At 36.8% G+C, this 23,906-nt stretch overlaps 1 protein-coding gene across 4 annotated transcripts in view; it reads left to right on the top strand.

The window, feature by feature from the left end:
• Positions 1-23,906, top strand: part of CBLB (Cbl proto-oncogene B) — a 238,663-nt gene that overhangs the window by 93,197 nt on the left and 121,560 nt on the right. For all 4 annotated transcript variants that reach the window (XM_006146266.3, XM_006146263.3, XM_006146264.3 and 1 more), the window contains exon 4: positions 14,202-14,348. In XM_006146266.3, the coding sequence (XP_006146328.1) occupies positions 14,202-14,348 (147 nt within the window). The remainder of the gene's footprint in view (positions 1-14,201; positions 14,349-23,906) is intronic.

Raw genomic sequence — 23,906 nt, 5'->3', positions numbered from 1 at the left:
AACTTGATTATGATAGTTCTGTTCTTCCATGATTGCTTTAACTTTTTTTTTTTTTCATTTTGAAAAACAGAACAAAAAACTGCTGAGTGTAGCATCAATGCTGCGCAACAGCGTTTCTCAGTGAGGCCATTGGTATTTCAGTTAGACTCCTCTCTTGAACTTGTATCACACATAGATATACATCTGGTAAATGTCAGAAAAATGGATCGATTGAATCCTCTGGTCATGTGCAACTACGCTTTTCTTTTATGATGTTTTGTGATAAAGAATACATGTATTGTGCTAATTTATCCATGCAACTATTAGATTTGTTTTTCTTTTTCATTTTTTAAGAGAGATTTTTGCTATAGGACACATGCACTCACTAGATAGACAGAGAAACAGAAAGTGAGATATCACACCTCCCCACCCCCAGTAGGATGGCCATGACACAGTCCCTTCTCCATTCTCCTCTTGGGGTTTTGGGCATGCATGTACACATACTTGTTGTCAGGTTTAAACCACTGGGTCCAGGACTTGAACTGCAGTCGGCTACATGGGAGTTCAGCAACGTAACTGTTACACCATCTGCTGGTCCCCATCAGAAGATTTCTTATTGCAAAGAAAATTTAATTTGAGTTGCATTTTTTAGGAGACTATTATAAAGTTAGGAGATAACATCATCAACGAGATTTAAGGATACAGAATCTTCATTCTGTGTGAGTTGCTCTCAGAAAGTGAACTTAAGTGTTTGAACTTTGCATTCTTTGCTTTTTATAAAAATATGAAGTTATAATTAGTGGGCTTTCTTTTGGGAAATGATTTGGAAAAATGCTAGGGTCATCTGTGAGCTATGCCTTATGGAGGAATGACTAGTATTATTTAGAAAACTGGGACTCAGTGGCCATGGAAGTAGTTTTGGGGAGCTCACCCGAGGAGCCTTCTGAATTGAAAGCCAAAGCAGCTTAGTTGCCACTGAATATTTTAGAGAATGGGGGACAGACAGTACAGGGTGCCTGGAAACTCTTCTACAGGCACATTTCAGGTTTGCCCTGAGAAAATCAGTACAGTGGCCAAGTTTTTTCCCCATATGGTGCATGTGCTCACCAAAGAGAACCAGAGATAAAGAGAGAGAAAGTGAGAAATGACCCCCTCCTCCAGGGTGGGGTGGGGATGGCCACGCTGCAATCCCTTTTCTTCCATTCTCCTCTTGGGATTGTGGGCATGCATGCATACGAGCCCAGTGTGATTTTTTTAAGCCGCAGAGTCCAAGACTTGACCTGCAGTCCACCATGTGGGAATACAGTGCCTTAATCACCATGCTACCTGGTGGCCCCAGCACAATGGCTTTTCAATTACATTTTTGTTTCTTGTTGAACTAGGACACTTCGAAGAGCAAAAGAAGGAGAAAACCCATTTATAGTAATTCTGCTACTAAGAATTAACTACTACTAATGTCTTACCCATTTTTTTTCTATTTATACATTATCTATAATGTAATATTTAATTTTTTGTTACAACTAAGGTTGTACTGGGTATATGGGTTGAACTCGTAATCTGAAATGTTCCAAAATTCAAGACTTTTTAAGAGCTGACATGATGTCACACATGGAAAATTCTGTGTCTAACCACAGTCAAAACAGTGACATGCAAAAGTATTGTATACCTTTTTTTTTAGGCTGTGTATAAGATGCATAAGTGTATTTTATGTTTACACTTGCGTCCCTTCCCCAACGTAATCTTACTATGCATGTGCAAATGTTCTGAAATAAAAAATACAAATGCAAAAATAGGAAAAAAAAAAGTTGAAATCCAATATACTTTTGGTCCTGAGCATTTCGGATAAAGGATACTCGACTTGCAGTGATTCGTTTTCTACGTTTGTACTTTACACTTTCATTTTATTCCCCTTCAGTGCCCACACAGTGTTATGATTTGGTAGCATTATGAGAGCATACCTAAAATAAATGGGACTTGATTGGCAAATGTGTCCTTGTTTTAATTTCTGTATTTGTATCAACCATTTGAAGAAAGGTAATTTTAGCAACAAGTAAGAAGTAGAATACGTCTTACGATTTTAGTTTTCTTCTGTCAGTATTGCATAGCAAGCACCAGAAAGATGAGCTCTTTCTTGCTCCTGTGGTTTCTTTGCCTTTTATTTGCTCCTTTTCGAGACCTCAGGGTTAAAGTGGGACAGAGATATCCATGAGGAAAACTGCTAGAGCCAGAAGGAGGTAGGAGCTGTCAGGGGACAGTTATCCTGATAGGAAGCTCTGTTATTCTTCCTCAGAAAGTGTGACAAATGTGTTTCATTTACTTGAGTTTTTAGAGACCACACACGAGTGAGTAGTATATTATGTGTTTCCTTTGTCTTCTGTTATTCTGTTTTACCACTCATGAAGAAAGGGGGACAATACGAAAGGGAGAGAAAAGAAATGATCTCAAAACTCACGAAGGTTTTTTTATTTTTTTTCTTCCAATTTCGAGTTCAGTCTCAGATTTGTAATTCTCAAAGTTGATTTTTGGTCAAACAGCATTTCAAAAAGGTTGGAAAATGTAACGCCTTAGCTTGCAGTTATTTCTATAAACTGTTTTTATACACTCTGTCTGATCACTAGCACTGTTTTAGGGTTAAGAAATTCTCATTCATAGTTAAAAAAAACTTGTATGGTCTTTGAATTTAGCAGATATTTATTGGATATAGATCTATTATGTGTAAGAAGCTGTTTATAGGGACCAGCAGTTAGCGTAATGGCTGTGTCGCTGGACTCCCTCGTAGTCGACCATGGTTTGAGTCCCGGACCCAGTGGCTTAAACTCACGCCGGGCACATGTGCGTATGTGCCCAAGATCCCGAGAAGAGAATGGAGGAGAAGGGATTGTGGCGTGGCCATCCCCTCTAGGGGGTGATTTCTCGCTTTCTGTCTCTCTGTCTCTGTCTGACTGGCTAGCTCCAATGCCCTATAGCAAAAACCTCTCAAAAAAAAAAAAAGAAGCTGTTTATAGGCATAGGGCTTTTTCTTTGGGGACAACAATTTGTGCCCCAAGAAAAAGAAAATAAAGTATGTATATAAAATGATTTTTTAAAAGAATTTTTTATTGGACTTTATATTTACTTATTTTATTTGACCAGAAAGGAAGAGAGAGAGAAAAAGAAAGTGAGAAAGCAAGGCACCAGGTCTGGGACTCAAACTGTGGCCCATGCCCTTAACCACCACGCCACCTGCTGGCCCCAATAACTGATGTTTTCCAGGGAAACGTTTGTGCAATGACAGGTGAAGTGATGTGGACTTCAGTGGCGTGGTAGTTCAGTATGGGGAAGGGTAGGGTAAAGATGCCACTGGATATACAAGTTCAATAGGGTGAGGCAGGGGGCTTATATCAGAGGACTGGAGGATAACTTAACCTCTAGCAAGAGATCATTCCAGACAGTTTGGGGAAATCACAGAGAGGTGATGTGAGAGAGAGTAGAAAGGTAGCTTGGTCGCATGGATGGTAGAAACCCTTAAGGAATATACTTCTGCAGAAAAATTTTTCACTTTATTTATAAAATAAAAACAAAATAAAAGGCATCTTCGATGTATGGAGAAGTGATTTAAAAAGATAAATAAGGCCAGCCCTTTGACCTAGTTTTAAGGGAAATGGATCCCACATGGTCAACTGTGGTTTGAATCCCAGCCCTGGTGACAGGAAACCATGCTGGGCACATGGGCATGCATCCAGACCGGATGGAGAAGTGAAGCACAAGGCATGTGGGCCCACACCCCACAGAAGGGTGCTTTTCCCCTCCCTCTCTCTCTTTTTATGTCCCATGTGTTTGTGTGAATGAGCTCTCTGACAATTAAAATAGATAAGTCTGGTGAACTAGGGAATGAAACAGATAAAGATAATTAAGAATTTTCTTTCTGGGTTTTGGGTAGAACTTGGAAAAAACTGGCCAGTTACATATTTTTGACTTATATATTGAAAATTAAGGTACAGGATCAGAAGTGATAAATAAGGACGAATGACATTATTTGGATAGTTATTTTATGCTGTGAACTGCAAATAATGAAAAAGTTAATTTAGATTTTTTTAAAAAGAAATCTGTTGCTGCTGCTATTGTTTCAAGGTCAAGTTAGTTCATTTTTTTGCTGATACTCTTTTTTTATCACCTTACCCCTGTTCATAGTTGGAATTTCTAATGTTTCTTTTCCGGCTGAAAAAGAACCAAAGAAAACAAAGTTTGCCAATGTTCTGGTTGCTTCTATGTGACTCTCAGCAATCATGACTCCATTTAGTTTATTGAACTTGTATTTTATCTTAAAGGATTGAAAGAATTATTATTTTTTCCCTCTCAGATAATAGAGTAGCCCTCATTTTCAAGATTTCTTTTGAAAAGGATACTTGTTACAGATTAGATTCAATCAAAAGAGATTCAATAGTAAACACAAAAGAATTTTCTTTATTGTTGTAGGTATTATTAAGTTTTCAAAATTTATTTATTTTAATTTGACCAGAGAGGCAGAGAGAGTGAGAGAGAGAAAGTGAGAAAGTAAACCGTCAGGCCCAGGGCTCAAACCACAGTCGGCCATATGAGAGTCCAGCGCCCTTAACCACTATGCCACCTACCGGCGTGATATAGAAAAACCCAATAAATTGGTTGGTAGAATCAAATAATAACTTATTTATATTTATTAAGTATTTTTAAAAATTAGATATGTTAGACCCATACCTATAGACCTATTTACTTGTTTTTAAACTAGATGAAATTATCAGCGACATATGATACTATAGTAGTGCTTCATAACAAATGTTTTGGATAAAACCATTTTATTGAAAGCATCCAAGAGTTATTATTAATCCTACCTTGACATCACTGAAAAGTTACTATAGCCAGCATTAAAACAATCATTTGGAAAATTTTATTGACTATATGGATGTAGGGTTTATTACTCTTTATGCTAACTGCTGTTTGTCACCAGAGAAAATTTTAAAATCCAGATGAGTGACCGCATCCAACCCTGGAGCTCTCAAATCTCTGGACTAAAAACACCTTCACTCTACTGTATCTACCTATGGCAGGGCCACATTCTGGTCAGAACTGTGTCATCCTAGAAATTATAAACTCTCCCTCTTTCTCTTATTGATTATCTGCTCTTGTCAGCTTCGATCTAAACTTTATTCCCACTACATTGTTCTCTACCTTTGGAGATTGTTAAGCCTCTTACATTCATCAAGAGCAAGATTCTTCCATCTTCATCTTTGTATCATTAGCGCCCAGACCAAGCATGGCATGTGGTAGGCACTCACTAAAGGGTTTTGGAATAAAAGACTGAATGGATATATCAAGCACTTGTCCATGTTTGCAGTTTTGGAACTTTGAAAGACACTGTGATGACTGATGATCTTAACTGGAAACTTCTGAAAGGATATTCCATTTGAACATGATAGACATGTTTCTTGATGCCTTTTATGCTTAAATAAGGCATTTATAAGTCGTCTTTTTACAACTATTTATTTTGGAAAGCAAACATATTTTCTTGTAAGTAACATCCGTAGTTTGAGAAACAGCTTCTTCCTCTAATATGTCGAAGAGTTCTGTAGAGAGATCAGAATATCCAACACGTATCTCGCTTAGTCAGAATTTCAGGTTTCCCTAGTCATGCTAGTAGCGAATGAAGCCTCCGTTAGCAAAGAAAATATAAGATACTTCTTTGGTGAACTTTTTTAGTACAGTTTGGGTTTTTGTAAGTTTATTTTTCGATTGGCCTAGTTCACTAAATTTCTTTTTAGTTGAGCAGTTTAATATCCAAGCAGTAAAATGGAGTGTGTTGAAAATTGTTCATCTGCCTGCTATTCAGGTTAGATTGTTTCTGGGTACACTCCTGATTTCTCTTACAACTTGGGGGTAGACTCTCAGTCTTCCTTCATGTTTACTTCGTACTCCCTTTAGATGGGATTGAAAACTTTAAAGCATTTGGGCAAGGGGAGTGCGGAAGAATCCAGTTTATTTAAGACTCTTGGGACCCATATTAATAATAGTCTGTATTTTCATGAGGGACAAATGAAAGGCAAGGCTTACATCAGTCTAGTCACCTCACTTAGGAATCCAAATGTTCCCAAGGTCAAGAACAGTGTGAAGTAACTCTCTAAACCTATTTTAAAGGACACCATGTCAGAAATACAGTGGAAATTGCTCTCTCACTGGACGTGAGTCTCATTTTAAGTGCAGCTGTTTATATTCTTTATGTCCTGACTTTCTTTTTACAGTGAATTTGCTTCACCTTGTAAAGATTAACAGGAGCATGCTCAAGCTTTTAGCTGTGAGAATTAAATTATTAATAGTTTTTGGATTAAAAGTGATCTCCGATTTCTTCTAAGAAAAGCAGTACACTCTCACAAACTTTAGACCTCACTGAGATGAAGTGTCATTTAAAGGTTTTCATTAATTCAGCATTTAAAGCTTTTTATTTTCTCCTTGATATATGACACAGCTGTTTCTTGGATAGGAAACAATGCAAGAACTTCATGCAGTCTAATTAGATTACATTCTTTGTGTGTCTCCCACACTTAATAGAAACTACCAAAAATCCGGATACCCTTTTTGTATCCATCGTTGGATACAAACCCATCAAGTTAAGATGGCTACAATTGGGGTACATTGGTCCCACCACTATGCTATTGTACTTGACTTTTGGAGAAATGGATTCATATCACCTAAATACAATACAGGTTACTGAATTCAGGAAAAAAAAAAAGAGAGAGATATCATTGCTACTTAGATATTCTTGATACCGTGGATGCATTTCTTAGATGTATGTTTTCAGTGTATTAATAGCTAGCTTTCCTTCACTTTCTCACCCTCTCATTTGTTTTTACTCCACTCCTCTTCTTCAAGATTACCTGCTATTAAAATCTTCAGTAGTTTGCCTGACAGTGACATATACTTTTTGGCTCAGTGGAGGATATTATCATATGTATTATTGTCAACAAATAATTTTCCATTTCTTGTTTCTTATATATTTTGCACCCCAACCCCCTTGATTCCCTCCCTCTCACCCTCTGCCATTTCCCACCCTCCTCCCACACTGTCTCTGGTATCTACAGTTGCTTTCCATGTTTTTTTTTTTTTTCATATTTTATTGATTCACAAAAGATCTCAATCTAAATATTTTCAATATCATGTGCAGCTGATATATACATATCTATGAGCACATGTCTGAATATAATGAACATACTATAAAAACAGAAAGTCTTTCAAATCTGAAAAACAAAGCATAAAAGAAACTTAGTAATGTTTTAGTCAAAAGTCATAAAATTCTACTTCACCGGTTCAGTCTCATGGAATTAATTTCTCTTCTGTGAATTTGTAGTGCTACTGTAATATGATCTTTCCATTTAAATAACGGAGGCTAACATTCAATGGTATTATTGATCTTTCCGAACTTTCCCCTACCATTAAGCTGGCCATTCTCTTGGTTGTTTTTTGTACTTTTATTTCCGTGTGTCCAACTTTAGTTTTCCTGGTATAGCTCTCCCTTCGGAACTTCTTGGAGAGTTGGTCTGGTGTTGGGGAATTCTTTCAGGTTTTGTTTATTTGATAATGTTTTTGTCTTTAATTCCCATATTGAAGGATAATCTTGCCAGATATAATATTCTTGGTTGAAATTGTTTTCCACTTAAAACTTTGAATATATTTTCTCTTTCTTTCCTTGCTTGTATTATTTCTTTTTCTTTTTTAAATTTTTTTATTGTTTGCTTTTATTATTTCTGATGAGAGGTATGCTGTTAGCCTGATGGGATATCCTTTGAAAGTAACTTGGCCTTTCTCTCTTGCCAGTTGTAGTATCTTGTTTCTTTCTGTGGTTTTAATCAATTTGGCTATGATGTACCTTGGAGAAGATCCTCTTGGGTTGATTCTATGTGGAGTCCTTCATATCTCCTGGGTCTGGATCTTTGAATGCCTCTCTAGGTTTGAAAAGTTTTCTTCCAGGATTTCATGGAATAGACTATCAATGCCCTTATTGGTTTCTTCACCTTCTTGGATACTGATTATCTTAATGGTATCTAGGATTGCTTGTATGTTATTTTCATTTTGGAGGGTTGTTTTCTGTCTTTTTGGTGATTTTTTCTAGGTCAGAGGTTCTGTCTTCTGTGAGTTGATCTTCTACATGATCTAATCTGCTTTTAATACATTCAAGGGAGGTTTTGATTTTCTGTATTACAGACTTCATCTCTAACAATTCCATTTTGTTCTTTGTTTATGGTGTGTATTTCCTGTTTCAGATCATATAAGAACTTCCTCAACTCCTGGAACTCATTGTCTCTTTTCTCTTTGATCTTCTGGAGTTTGTTGTCTCTCTTGCATCTCTGTTAGCTTTGTCACTATGAATATTCTAAATTCTTTATCTGATATTTCTACAAATTCCATTCTATTGTCTGTGGAGGACTAAGAGTTACTCTTTTCCCTAGGGGGGAGAGAAATTTTCTTGGTTTCTCACATTTCTTGTGCTTCTGTGGTGGTTTCTGGCCATTTGATGGATTATATGTTTGTTGTTTTTTCTCTACTTTTTGGAGTCAAAATTGAACATTCAGAAATGTGCAGGAGGAGGTGATCTGCAATCTCTCTGTGGTACCATTTTTCTCCCTTTATGTAGCATATTCTGTGAGAATTGAGGATTTCTCCGACCCTAAAATATTCAGATATTTGGCTACTGTATGCCTAGACCTGTCTAGAAACTAAGTTTGTGGAGGCTGAGCAGAAAAGTGAGTAAGATAAAAGAAAAAGGAAAAGGAAAACAAAGCAGCAAGGAAAAAAAAAGACAAAAACATGAAAAAAAAAGAAAAAAAAAATGAAAGCAAAAAATGAAAACCCCTGTGGTGCACTTGCATGCCATGGAAAAGGGACCACTTAGAGTTCAAATGTAGAAGGCTTGTCATTAGCCAGTCCTGTCTGGGATGGAGGGGCGGGGGAAGGTGAGAATTTGCAAGATAAAAGGGAGTCAAAGAGCTAAGAAATAGTTTAAACATTAAATTTTTTTTTTTAATTAAAAGAGAGAGACAGAGAGAATACAGAGGATGCTCTAACTGGCTAGATCTGGGGGTCAGGAGGGTGATGTCTGGACAGAAAATCTTCAGTTGTCCTTGTCCCTTAAAGGGGCCACTCAGAGCTCAAATGACTTGTGATTGGCCTGTCCTGGCTAGATCTTGGGGTCAGGAGGGTAAAGTCTGGGTAGGAAATCTTCAGTTTTCCAGTGACATATACTTCACATAGTTCAGAGTACTTTTATTCTAAAATTATTTTTAATAAATAAAATATCACAGAGAATAAAGTAAAAATGCCTCAGCATGTGATGGTTAGTAAAAGATATGGGGTAATAAGTAGCTTCTCTCATAAACGAAAGAACCAGTATTAAAAATTCTATGTAAAATTAATTAAAATAGTATCAAAAGGTTATTTTGTTGTTGTTGTACACAAACTTTTTGTCTTTTTTGTCCTTTGTTATTTTGAGGTAAGGGAGTTTTCATGACAGAAACTTAGTCTTAACTAGTCAACCTCAAATCCTTTATTAAGGAGTCATAATTTTTGGTTTTAGCATTATAGGAAATTAGACGGAGTTAGGGAAAATCAGCTAAGGATGAACAAATGTAAAATAGGGAAATCATTTCACCAGCAAAGATGATAATTGTTGCCTGTTTTCTACCTATTTTTAGCTGGTTACAATGATTGTATTTTGGGATCTTATTTTCAAAACTTGGTTATTTTAAAAGAATGGGTATCTACAGGGTGGCAAATTAAAGCCCATACTGAATAGAAAAATATAGTAAACAACAATAAAAAAAGAATCATGAGAAAGAAAACCTATTTGTTATGATAATAATTAATTTAAATAACATCAGATAGTAGAATTAGTTGTTCTTTTTAAACTTTATTTTAGGTTGCAAGTTTTATCCATCAATCTTCTATGTCATGGGTTTGGGACTGGGTGCTGATGCAGTGGGAATGCAGCACTCTGCTAGGCTCACTACTAGGAAGATTCTGGCTTTGCAACTGGACACCTCCTAAAACATGCCAGGCCACCTTCCCATTATTAGGGGCTGGCTGAAGCTGGAAGCAGATCATACTATAATGACATTTTTGGGGGTACTGTCTCTCTGTGTGTCTTTCTCACTCTCATTCTTGTTTATGGAAGGAAGGAAGGAAGGAAGGAAGCAAGCAAGCAAGGGAAGGGAAAGAAAGGGAAGAAAAGAAAGAAGGAAAGAAAGATTTCTAAAATGATCACTTACATATATGTGGTATATGTGTGTGGGCATGCACATGAGTTTTGTAAGTATAGATACAAAATGTATCAGAGGAACATGTATTCTGGTAAATATGAAAAATAAGGTAACATGAAACTGAAGCATTCAAATACGTTTAACAACCTGAGTTTGACTTTCTTTCAAAACTAACGGGAAAATATATCTTTTCATTGTTTTAATTGATGCAAAAAGTAAAAAAAAAAAAAAAAGTGATCCATTTGCAAGAGTAAGAAAGTGGCACTATATACACATTTTATAATTAGTGATCATTTTTATACGTATTGAGTTTAATAGAGCCTCTAGACCCTGAGTTATACAGTGTTACTATTTATGTTACAAAATTTAGTGTCTACTTAGTCATTGGGTCAGATATCCAAGAGGGGTAGTTATTGTCATTTGCTTCAGGCTTTAGATTTAACAAGTAAAAATGAAAAACAATTGGGTATGATTAAAGAACAAATAAACAAGGGGCAGAAGAGTAATGAATTCCAAAAATAAAGAATAGTTGGCTCACCTAATTATAGGTATCATGATTTTTGTTTTGTATGTATCAATTGGAAGTTTGGTATAAAATTAACTCTTTACCCTAACTATAGAAATACATTAACTGGGACCAGCAGTTAGCGTAATGGCTGTGTCACTGGACTCCCACGTAGTCTACCGCAGTTCGCGTCCCAGACCCGGTGACTTAAAACTCACACCGGGCCTGTGTGCGTGTGTGCCCAAGATCCCATGAGGAGAATGGAAGAGAAGGGATTGCGCCGTGGCTATCCCCCCTAGGGGATGATTTCTCCCTTTCTGTCTCTCTGTTTCTCTCTGTCTGGTGAGCGCACGAACCCTATAGCAAAAACCTCTCAAAAAAAAAATACATTAATTGAAGATGTTCTAGATTTTCTAGGATGATGTTATGCTTTCCTTAAACTGAAAATTTCAAGGTCAGTTGTGTTTGTATTGGCCAAAAGTTTTGATACAGTGTAATATTCACTTTCATTTGCTAAGTCAAGTATCTTTCTGTCATCCTCTAAAGGAAGATATGGTAACATAAATGAAAAAATCAGATCGGTATCAAGGATTCAGCTGACTAAAAGAAGTTTAAACTCAGATTAGGTTAAGTTGGACAGAAATGTGGCCAAATCACAGAAAATGATAGAACATTTTTATTTAGCCAGAATGAATTTATAGTTTGCTTATTGTTATCGGTTAGATGGTAAAATAGACCTATGTTCTGAAGTCCCTTTATTCATAAATCTTTTCATAGACAATAAAGGTTATGGAAATATGTGGGTTTTTAAACAATGGAGATGAATTTATTGATATTATAGGCTTCCGAATACTTTATTGTTTTCATTCCTACTTTCCTCACTAGTTGTCATGGGTCTCTTCACTTACTCTCTCTTCATCTTCAGGAAGTTATGTATTTCTTTTGTAAATGTTTTAGCAAGAGTGACACCCATTGATGTTACTGACAGGTACATATATGATCTCTTTGATAACAAACGTGTTTTTGTCTCGATACCTGAGAGTCATTAAATACAAATATATGAATTAAAAGTGGGAATATGAGCTGTAACTTTCAATGACGGAGCCTGCTGAGACAGTGCGTGGTTCCACGTGTTGCACGTTTGGTGATTCTGTTCATTTCCATCTATATTTGCTTTGGTCCTGCAGGGATTGCCTCCACCCTACCCCCCAGACATACACTGTCTTAGTCCATTATTTCATTGTTAACAGAGATACTAGAGACTGAGTGATTTTATAAAGAAATGCACGTTTATTTAGCTCACAGTTTGGAGTTAAGGGTCCAGTTTGTAGTGATGCTAAAACATGGTGGAGGGAAGGATCTTTTTTTAAAAAAAAAAAAGTGATTTATTTTTAATCTTTTAAAGAGGTGTTTGTCTTAGGACATGTGCACCTGTCAGAAAAAGAGAGACAGAGACAGCAAGAGGAAAGGTGAGAAATCACCCCTTCTCCCCCAATGGGGATAGCCACCCAGTAATCCCTTCCCCTCCATTCTTCTTCCTGGATCTTGGGCACACATGTACATGTGCCTGGTGTGAATTTCAAGCCACCATGTCAGGGACTCGAACTGTGCTCAGCCATGTGGGAGTCCACTAATGTAGCCACTACACTATCTGCTAGCACCAAGGGCAGGATCTTAAGCAGAGCAATGCATGGTCTGTATCCATCTGGCCTCTGCCTGACTCATTTCCTCTCTTATCATATACACCAGGACTCAGGAAGGTACTGCCCTGGCCACCCAATCGCCAATCTCCTCCCAAAGGCTCCACTTGGAAAAACCGTAGTCAGATGAAGTTGTCATCCTCTTGATCCCATTACAGTTATTGAATACATGAATTTTGGGGTACATAGTCAAGCCATAGGACACACAACTAGCCAGAGCTTCAAAATGAAAATAGCATTTACCTGTTGAATTCTGGTGATTTTGTGTAAACAAGAATGTAAAGCAGCAAGATCAGCTACAAACAAAGAAACAAAGTTTTTATTTGGGGGTTTTAATGGCTTCTTTACTGTCTTGAGCCAGCAGTTTTAGGCAGGCTAGACTAGCATAATTAGTATTTAAACTTAAGAAATGGTAGGAAGGGGACCAGCAGTTAGCGTTATGGCTATGTCACTGAACTCCCATGTAGTCGACCACGGTCAAGTCTCAGACCCGGCGCATGGCTATGATGCCAGGCACATGTGTGTGTGTGCCCAAGATCCCAAGAGGAGAATGGAGGAGAAGGGATTGCGGCGTGGCCATCCCCCCTGGGGGGGTAATTTCTTGCTTTCTCTCTCTCTGTCTCTCTGTCTTTCTGGCAAGCACACGCACCCTATAGCAGAAAACCTCTCCAAAAAAAAAAAAAAAAAAAAAGGAAAAAAAAAATGGTAGGAAGGTTCATAGGTGATAGTATCATTTTGAAGTATAAAGCATATTTTAAGTCATGTCAGGATCCTGAGAATGTAACATGGAATTTAGAATAGAGGTGACACCTACATCTTGATTCTAAACCATTTGTTCATATTCATCATTATTTTTTTTCTGTCTAAAATAGAGATTTGATCATGCTCCTAGGCTTTTTAATCCATTTTCAGCTTTTAGCGTCTCATAATAATAGTACCTCTTAACAATGAGATTACATTAAAATTGTCCAAGGAACTTTAAAATATGTATGTATCTGGAGCCCATCATCAGATAATCTGGTATTTAGGTAGGAGTGTCAAGTGTGTTTGACAAAAGTTTTGCCCATTGATCTGGATACCTGTCTGTGCCATGTCCTATCCTGTCCCATGCCATTTCGTGCTGTCGTCTTCTTTCTCGTTCTGATCATACCAGACATAAATATTATGTGAATAGTTTTATTTTTTACTTACATACCTCTGCACATATTATTCCTACCTGAAATATGAGGTCATTGGGAAAGTCATGACTTATTTTTCTGTGCAAAAATGCATCTGACCTTCCTGGTGACCCAGGGCCTTTTCTTCCCTTGCTTCCTTCCTGTCCTCTTCACTCCGGGTCTCCCATCTGTCAAATAAAGTCTTCTCTTCCTTGAGTCACCTCAGATGGTATATATATTTTTTACACCCCCAGGTAGAAATAGTCACTATCTATGTTGTGTTTTAGCACTTATGTTTTATTAAGAGTTTTTGAAGTGTTCATCATTCGCATTTCATGAGCTCTATGAAATCATGTAATGTATCTTGTTCATGTTTACGTTAAATGAATGCATGGGTGAGTAATCATGTGGAAGCCTGTTAGAAATACAAATAAACAATATTTTCATGAATGTTGTTTTAGGAGGCAATTTTAAGTTGAGGTTCATGATCAACCACCCTTCCTAGGTTGATATGTAAATACTTTTGTCCTGTGATATATTTCCTTTAAATATATGCATATGTATGTATTTATCTGTCTGTATTTTTCCCTTCTTTCTACAGACGAAATCTTACAAAACTGTCCCTTATCTTCAGTCACATGCTGGCAGAAATCAAAGCAATCTTTCCCAATGGTCAGTTCCAGGGAGATAACTTTCGTATCACAAAAGCTGATGCTGCTGAATTCTGGAGAAAGTTTTTTGGAGACAAGTAAGTAAAAATCATTTTATAGTATGGCTCTGCCTTTGAAAGGCTTTCAGTTCCATATGGCATAGATTTTTTTACCTGAATACTTTGAGAATGTATTTAAATGTTTTTCTTTGTAAGTATCTTGATTTGTTGGTAATTTTTCTTGTGTAGAAACCAAAAGTGTGTCTCAATAATGAATAAGTTTTTTCTTTTCAAAAAATTATTATCAAATTAAAAAACATAATTTATTATAGTTTAATTTGCACTGAGAAGCAGAGGTCTATAAGACAGAATCTTTACGCACAATTTCACAATTTCTAACGTATTACATCACACACCAATGACATACATATAAAATAAAAGATAAAAGGGAATTAAGGCTTTTAAAGGGCATAAATAAACCACTTTGACAGTTTAAACAAGGAATCAATTGCTCCAGGATTACAGGGATCAGGGACTGCTGCTTGGAGAAGGTGGTATATAAATTTGGGTTAAGATATGAAATTGAGATGGAAGAGGATCTTAATTCCCAATCCAGCCCTTCTTTTTTTTCCATATTTTTGAGATGATTTCCCTATTTATTCCGTGAGTGAGAGACAGAGACAGCATCTCCATGATGGTCTTGATGCCACAGTCCACGTGTCACCTCAGCCACTCTGAATGATGGGTACATGCGTGCCCAGTGTATCCAGAGAGGTCTCAAGGTACAAACCCAGAACCTTCCCACGTGGGTCAGCTTTGCAGTGTCACGTTTTCCTGCCCTGCCTTTGCTCCTTTCCTCTGGCGATATAGTAGTATTGCATAGAAAGTATGTAAGTGTGAATGAGATGAAAGGAACATGGCATCATCACAAAGCAGTATTACATCACGAAGTAGCTAGATGAGGATGTTTTCCATTAGCTACTTCCAGTGCAGACACTGATCCTGATGAGCTTGGTAAATAATAGCAGTTGAATGTCTAAAATCAACACAATTTACATCAAAGTTGTAAAACTTTTGTGGAGGATCTCTTAGAAATATGACTAAGAACTCAGCATCAGGAGGCAGAGTTTTGTCAGTAACCTTCTGAGGGTTGCTTTTAACAGTGCGATGTCCTAGAATCTCAGCAAAACCCTGTCTGAGGAGTGAGGAGGGAGAGTGATTGCTTAGATATGGATCATTGTTTTAATCCTGCATTTTAAGATGATCCCTTAACTGATGAAATTAAACCTATAAAATGTGTATTTTGAATGGTTCTAGGTCTTTAATGCTGGTGAAGTGTAACATTGGTTTTCCTTGTTTTAAATTTTCTTTACAAAGTGCTATGTTATCTATGCTACTATGATTAGAATATTCTTACGTAGACCAAGACACATTTTATTAGATACATGAATTTTTTTAGTTCAAAACCATTAGTCTTGTGTTCCACTTCTTATACTAAAATGTATCCTGAATTATTTTTGGCCACTAAAGGAGAAAATACTGTTATTGCTATTAACATGAATATTCTGTGTTCTAGAAATCTAACTATTGGAAATGTCCCTATGCCCATTCAAAAATGAGGAATTAAAGAAAAGTACTTCCTCATCTGAATAACAGGCAAGAGTATACTAATTAAATATTTGTGAGCATTAGGAAGCAGAGAGGGCTTGCTGAGGAGAGGGTGTCCTGCAGTTGCAGCTCCTGTACTCATACCCTAAGCCTCGTGCACACAGTTGGTAACCTTCAAACTAAGCTTTCTCTTAACGTTTTAAAAAATATATAGGACAAATTGTTTGAGGTATTTCCTTTTGAAAACTGAAAATTCTGGTGAGTTATAAAATTGTTTCCTTGTCATAAGGTCAGTAAAAATGGAAAGATTGTTCACATGTTTTTCAAGCGAGGAGTTTACTTTCTTGTCACCCAAGCCACAGAGAATCATACACTTGAGACATCTTTATTTCCCTTTATTTATAACTGCAGATATCAGGGGACTGAAATTTCTGTTGAACTGCTACATGAGTGAAATCTTTACTATATCATATGGGGGATTCTTGAAATACTGATTAAGTACTCTACCTACCTCTCAAATCCTTTTGTCTTTGTCTCCTATTTTCACTGCCTTGAGAGAGCTGATTAATTTGTCTTTAACATTTTTATTTTGGGGATGAGAGCCAAATTTTCAGCTCCTTCCTGAACTTATGCATATTTCTATAGTCATCCAAATTAATGACTCCTTTATTAGATCATTGGAGAAACTAATCTTTATATTCACCAGGGGTTTTTGCCTTCTAGTTCCACAATATTTTATAGATGAATGGATGATGTAACCTTTCAAAGGCTGAATTCTTGTATCTTCATTATACTCCAATACTGGTTTGTGTTTTCCTGTAACTTAGTTCTCACATTTAAGTATTTCAGTCTTTTGTCTCATTACCCATTGGGGCTGTGTGAGAACACTTCCACTCAAACTAACCAGTGCCTTTAAACTTACAAACATTATTGTTTCCTAAGCTAGAACAATTGAATGAATGGTTCTAAAGCAGCCGGATGATGATTTTTATAAAGTAATTTTTAGCATACCGAGTATTACTGTGACTTTCTAAAAGGAACAGTCAACAGAATAAAATAGTAAGATTGAATTAAAGTTGGAAACAAGCTATTATTCATACAACTTTTGGAAACTCATAAAGGCAATTTTAAGCTTCTGACTTCTAAAAAACAGGGCCAGCAGGAGGCACAGCGTTTGGGGCACTGGATTCCCACCTGGCCAATGGTGGTTTGAGTCCTGGACCCTGTGGCTTGAAAATCATGCAGGATGCATATGTGTGTGTGTGTGTGTGTGTGTGTGTGTGTGTGTGTTTGTGTGTGTGTGTGTGTGTGTGTGTGTGTGTGTCCAAAGTCCCAGGAGGAGAAGAGATGGGACTGTGGCATGGCCATCACCCCTGATGGGGCATTTCTCACTATCTCTGTCTCTCTGCAGCAAACACATGCACTATGGCAAAAGCCTTAAAACAAAACAGACTAGATAGTAGATAAACAACTGAAGGTATCACATGCCCGCTGCTTCATTTCTATATTTTCCAATGTTTTTGATGTCATGGTAGGACCCATCCTTCTGCTTAGGACCCAGACCCAGCAGCCAGGAAGCTCTGCCTACTTTGAGTCCCAATGGTATCAGTAATAAAATCTGTCATGGCAAACTGGTTAGAATACCTTGCATTTGTTCAAGTTTTGTGCAAATACACGTAATACTTTAACATTTCCACCTGCTTTTGCTTTCTTAGTATGTTGACCAGGAGTTAGTTCAAATACATAGGAAAAGAAAAGTGGCATTGTTGCATAAATGTGTTTCAATAGGTTCTGCCAAATAGATCAACCCCAAGCTGAATCTTCCTATTCTAGAAGAGTAGTTTATAATCCAGACACTTTAAACATGAGGCTGAAAGCAACTATTACTATTACAACTATTTTTTTTTAAATAATATTAATACAAATGGACTCTGGGTGAAGTTTTGTAGGCAAGTCAGGTAGCAGTTGCCAAGCTACTTAACATCAAGTACTTCTTGATATTGAGGAGATTTAGATACAAGTTTCTAAACAAATTGTCATTCAGTAAGAACCATGAATTTTGACTCTTTAATCTTATGGTCCTCTCTTTCCCATACTTATTGAAGTTCAACGTCTCTTCTTCAAGTTTAAGTTCGAAACCCTTCCCTGGATTACCTTCTAATTGGACTTCTTCTCTCCAACAACGCCCTAATCAGTTGTTTTTCTTAATGAGGCTAATGAGCAATGAGCTCTCGAAAAAGGCATGTCTAATCATTTCAACCCTTTTTCTAAAGAGCTTCCATAAATACTAAATCTGGGTTAAAGTCTAAAACCCTATTCGTTTCACCTTTTTGCACTCAGCTCATCTGCAGAGAAACAAACAACTCCACACTCTACTCCCGTTTTCTAAGGTACTTCTTTTCCATACCTCATTGTCTTTGCTTCCCTGCATTTCCTCCACTGCGTGGGTACCAGTCCCCATGCCCTCCCCAGTGTAGTTACTTTGATGCTTTCCTTGACTCCCCTGATCTAAAGTGGATATTCTTACTCTGCTGGGCTCCCATCTATCATACTAGGTTTTAGTGATCTGCTCACGTGTTTGTATTTCCCAACTGAGAGTTTTCCAATAGACGAAAATGTTTCTCTGTGGGCAGGTACTGTGTCTTACTTAGGTTTGTTTGTCAGAACCTGGCACATTTCCTAGAATGTGTAGCCACTAATAATCATTAATGTACTATATGAATAATTGGATAGATGAGTGGTATCTATTCTCTGCTTTCAATTTGCAATGAGTTTATTATCTACAAATCAATCTCATTTTTTATCATCAATTCCCACAGTTCTAGCCCCTAGATGCTTCTCTTGCATTTTCTTTTCTTCGTTCCCAGAATGGGAATACCTCTCTCCAAGTCCAATTTAGAAGTCCCCTTTTTTTTTCTCATACAAACACACCCTCTCAAACAGTCAACTCTGTTCTTTGTTCCTGTTGTGTTTAAGACACATTCATATTATTGGATCTTTCTTCTTTTATTGACTGGATCTTTATTGCTCAATTAGGAAGATCCTTGATGATTTTTTATCCATAAGCTAGTAAAAACAGACAAATGTATTAGTGTTACTAATTTCCAAGCTTTTTATTTAATACTTTTACTTATGCTAGCTCCATTTTCAATATACTCTTTGAACTATTCCTTAAATGGTTTGTGAACGTGTCTTTTGGGTGCAGTGTATACTAGAGGCATTCAGTAGCTGTTGGCTGAGTGTATGAGCGCATGACAGACTTTTTACCATGTAAGCTCTCCCCTCCCTTACGTATGTTCTGTAATTCACTCAAGGTGGATTGTTTGGCTCTTCCCTGACACACCAGGAATTATAAGATTTTGTCTTTGATTGTATTGCTTTTCCCACTGGAAGAATTTTGTAGTCTCTGATACTAAACATTCTTGCTAATTCCTAAAAGTTCATTCACTCATTATTCCTTTCCTTATTTTTATTACTAGATGTTTTCTTTTTTAAAGTTACTTACTTCTTTTGTGTGAGAGATAAAGAGAAGGAGAGAGAGGGAGGCATGTCCCAGCAGTCTTCCTGCCACGGCTGACCCCGTCTCAACTGGCCTGTATCCCAAGCTTTCATGTGTATGCCCTGCATGGTCAGGAAGGCCCCAGAACATGAACCCAGAACCTTTTCCCATGTGGGGCCTGTTGTATTATTTCACAATTGCCGGGACCTACCTCTCTTAATTCTTACTCCTAAACTCCTCTAGGCTCTTTCTTATCTTATGTGTTTACTGTTTTTTTTTTTATTATTATTATTTCACTAAACTTGTTTCGCCAGCTATTTTGTTTGCCACTAGAAGCTCCATGAAGTGAGGCTTATCTACCTTTGTGAACCTGAAGTAGCTCGCATATTTTGTCATGTATAGAATTCTAGGAAATATTGTACGCTTCAGAGGAGTTACAGAGTTGGAGAAAGCGCGTGAACCTGTGCAAGTGTGAGGTACAGAGAGCGTGCTTGCTGGAGTGGTTGGGAAGCAGCCTGCTTAGGATTCGGCTTGTAGGTTCTGGTGGCAGATCATCTGCCTGCGGGTTCTGACTGCAGCAGTGACTGCCGGCGGGACTCTGGGAAGCTACGTGGTTTCTCCCTGCCTCTGTTTCCTCATTCATAAAATGTGGATGTCCTAATAATCCTGTCAGGGTTAAAGGAGCTGACACCTACCTGTAAGGCACATAGCAATGCGTCCGGCACACAGGAAACACTCTGTATTGCAGAATAATTATTTCAGTCTTGAATCTTGCTCCCAATGCCGTGAGTATATTTATTAGATATTAATTTTACAATGAACATAATTAACATTCAGTTCTATATGATGGAGATTCCCTACTCTCTAGTGATCTGAAAGAAAAAGCCCCAAAATGAAAGTAATAAAATAAGTTTTCTAATATTGTGTATATTCCTATGTAAAAGTAGGGTTAATGATGTGAAACTGTCTTGCTTATCATAGGAGAAAATGATCTATTTATAGCTCAGCGTAGTGCCTGTACCTTTGATTTCCTGGGGAAATGGTGTGGACATTCTTTGGTTTCCTGTATTTTCCTCTCACTTATAATAAGAAACAAGGAACATAATTTCTTTTTGTGAATGAAACACATGTTCTAGCATTTTAACTAAATCAGTCTTCCCCCTAGTTAAAGAGGACTACACAGCTGAAATTAAGGACTTTAAAAATGGAACTGTGTAGCAGATACCCTAGAAAAAGAACTAAAGTAGAACTTAAAGAATTACTAGTTAATATTCACTGCTATTTAGCCCACTCCCATTACTGTCTCAGAAGTCAAACGTATCTTTATCTCAGTCAGGAAAATGGAAACTTACAACATTTATCTTACACCTGTTTTGTTCAACACTGATTGCACTGTTCCAAGACCCCAAATGGATATTGGATAAATACCAATAAGCCGCGTTATGATCTGCCTGTAAGCAGTGTGTGTAGAGACTTTAGGATTGCCACTACATTTTTGAATTTGCAGATGGACAACTTGCAGGATGTATCCTTTGGTCTCATGCAATATTTAAATTATAAAAAAAATAATAAGTTGAGTCAGCTCTGTAGCCAAGGGACTAAGGAAGCTAGAGCCCTCAGAGCCAAAGTAATGAACTATTTCTGAGTTTTATTTTTTATTTATTTATTTGTTAACCTCTGCTAAAAGAAGAAAATACATTAATGTCATTTGTTGAAAACTATTGGTGTTTTCTGAGTAATTCTGAATATCAGGCCAATCACTAAAACTTCGAAAATTGTATTTTGAAATTGTATTTCTGAAGTCTCACTTTTAAAATTCTGAAAGGCTCTATTAAAGACAAGAAAAAAATGACACTGGCAAGTGGCATGGTGGTTAAGGGCGCTTAGACTCCCACATGACTGACCGTGGTTTGAATCCTGGACTTGGTGGCTTGCTTTCTCACTTTGTCTCTCTCTCTCACCCTCCATCTCTGGTCAAATTAAAATAAGTAAGTAAATAAATAAATAAAGTTTAAATAAAATAATCCTTTAAAAAGGCAAGAAAAGAAAAAAAATAGAAAAAGACCCAACTTCACCTTTTTCCATTTCTTTGATCTAAATAGTCACTTTTTACTTAATTCAATAAGACAATTAAAACCACTATAGTCTCATCCTCAAAAATGTTAAAATTGTACAGTTATTTTCCTAAAAGTAATCCTCAAGAAACTTGGTCCCAACGTTTCTGAAAATGTGTTAATATAGTGATTGGGACCTTCATTATAATGTTAGCTTTATTTCCAACTAGTTTAAAGTAAAATTACATTGTATTTTTTTATTTTTTTAATTTATTTTTTTATTATATCTTTTTTTCATTCCATTTTCTTTTACACATGCAGTCACATTATTATCTGGCTTACAAAATGGATATTGCAACAGGTGAACATTTCATCCCCTGTATGAAAGTATCCAGACCCTTATTTTCTTATAAAGTATTTAATGATGTACTTCTGGAGATCAAAGAGATTTTAGTTCTTAATCCTTCTTAATATTGTTCATTTCTCTGCTAGATATTTCTACCTTGGTGGCTAGAGAGGTTTTACCTCTGGTGCAAAGAGGTATACTTATATACTTATATATACTTACAATATTGTACGACATACAGATCAAAAGATAGATGTGTTTATTGCCCATTACAAAAGATTTGGGGTCCTTAAGTCCCTGGTTCTGACATATTAACAGCTCTAAAACTTACAATGTTTGAGATGTCACCTGGTCTTCATTTTATTATCTTAGAGGATTTGGAGCTCAGGAACAGTCCAAGAAAATGCAGGTAGTCTGGCCACTGCTCTTGCTCTGATTATCAGTCCTCCGGCTCTGACTTAGAAACCTGGTCTCTTGGCATCCATGAAGCTGTGATAGGCTAACTTGTCAGCTTGCGAGCAAGGGTATACTCTCATCTTCGGTTCATAAGAATCATATTTTCCTGTTAGAGAAACTGTAGGCTTAATCACAAGGTAAATAAAACTTAAAAAAATCAACAGATTGGGATGTATTTTTTATTAATTTACTGCTAATTATTTGCTAATTATTTTCTTCTTTATTTTGAATGCTGACTATTAGTAGGAGAGTATTGTTTTGTTTTTGCTTAGTTGCTCTTTAAGAACAAGAAAGTTATTTTCAGAATATCATCAGAAGTGCCTCTTTTGTTTTAATTTTTTTAGGGATGAGGGGAGAGATTTTTGCTATAGGGCATGTGCACTTGCTGGAGAGACAGAGAGACACAGAGACAGAAAGCAGGAGATCACCCCTCCGCCCCCCAACCCTGAGTGGATGGCCACACCACAATCCCTTCTCCTCCGTTCTCCTCCTGGGATCGTGGGCATGTACACACACGTGCCCAGCTTGAGTTTGAAGCTACCAGGTCTGGGACTAAAATGGTGGTCAGCCACATGGGAGTCCAGCGATATAACTGCTACTCTATCTGCTGGTCCCAGTAGTACCTCTTATTTAAAGAACGTTTTTGGTGATATGACTATGCATAGCAGTATATGTATCGTTTCCCTTGTCAAGTTTTTTAGGAGTGTTGTTGGAAGTTATTTACTTCTTTGCCTCAATTTTTCCTATAGATCTAGCAGGTTTCACCCATTGTCTGTTACCTTAATTAACATGTTTTGAGAGGTTTATGTGGAATTTGCGTATCTTTTTTTTTTTTTTTTGATAGAGTTGAGCTCTTGTTGTTAAAGGGACTGTCATTTTAAAGCTTTACTTAAACTCTTCTGTGTCAAGACTTTCTTCATCTTAGAGTACATGGTTTCTTAAGTTTGTTTAATTTAACCTCAGCCAGTCAAAACATCTTGCTGTGACCCATAAGCTGTTGTATCACATGAACTTATACTGAGTATCAGAGGAACTCTCTGAGAAAGTTTCTACTTCAGAAAGAAAAGAGTAAATATCCATGGGTTTAAGACCAGAATCTTTCAGTGGTTCTATGGTCAAAAGCTAATAAGTGGAAACATTTTTAAAGGAATTTTTATGGATTGTACTTGCACTCTGCTTCCTACCGCTCCCTAGCAGTCCAGTTTATTTTCAAGGTCAGGAAGTAAATAGAACATGTAAAAAAGTAATTTCATGACTACAGTGAATTTATTGTTGTTGTTTTTTTTTTTTTAAATGTTCAAGGGTTAAGATGTGAGGCCTGAAATGAGAAAGCATTAAATCTGTCAAATGAATGAAGTTACTGAGATAATGCTGCCGAGGACATTTTCTTTGTTCTTAAAATCTTTTACAAATGTTATGATTCCAGACTTAGGTTTCAGAATATGAAAATGAGAATGCTACTTGTTCATTATACAGACAAGCTTGTCTACACTACAAAGTGTGAAGAGTTTTTTGACATAGAATAAAAAAAAAAATCTGTTACGAATATCCGGGATCTGTCATTCTCTATGAGCGTCAGGAATTCTCATGTACAAGGAAGAATGCTTAGACATAATTATCCATAATTATCTTGTGTAACCATGGTTGCCATCATACCAAAGATGACTGGTTATCAGTATTTGAATAGAATTTTT

This window comes from Tupaia chinensis, unplaced genomic scaffold (genome assembly GCF_000334495.1).
Source record: "Tupaia chinensis unplaced genomic scaffold, TupChi_1.0 Scaffold000174_1, whole genome shotgun sequence".
NCBI classification, from domain to species: domain Eukaryota; kingdom Metazoa; phylum Chordata; class Mammalia; order Scandentia; family Tupaiidae; genus Tupaia; species Tupaia belangeri.
The sequence above is the reverse complement of the archived record's forward strand: the minus strand, read 5'-3'. Positions and strand labels throughout refer to the sequence as shown.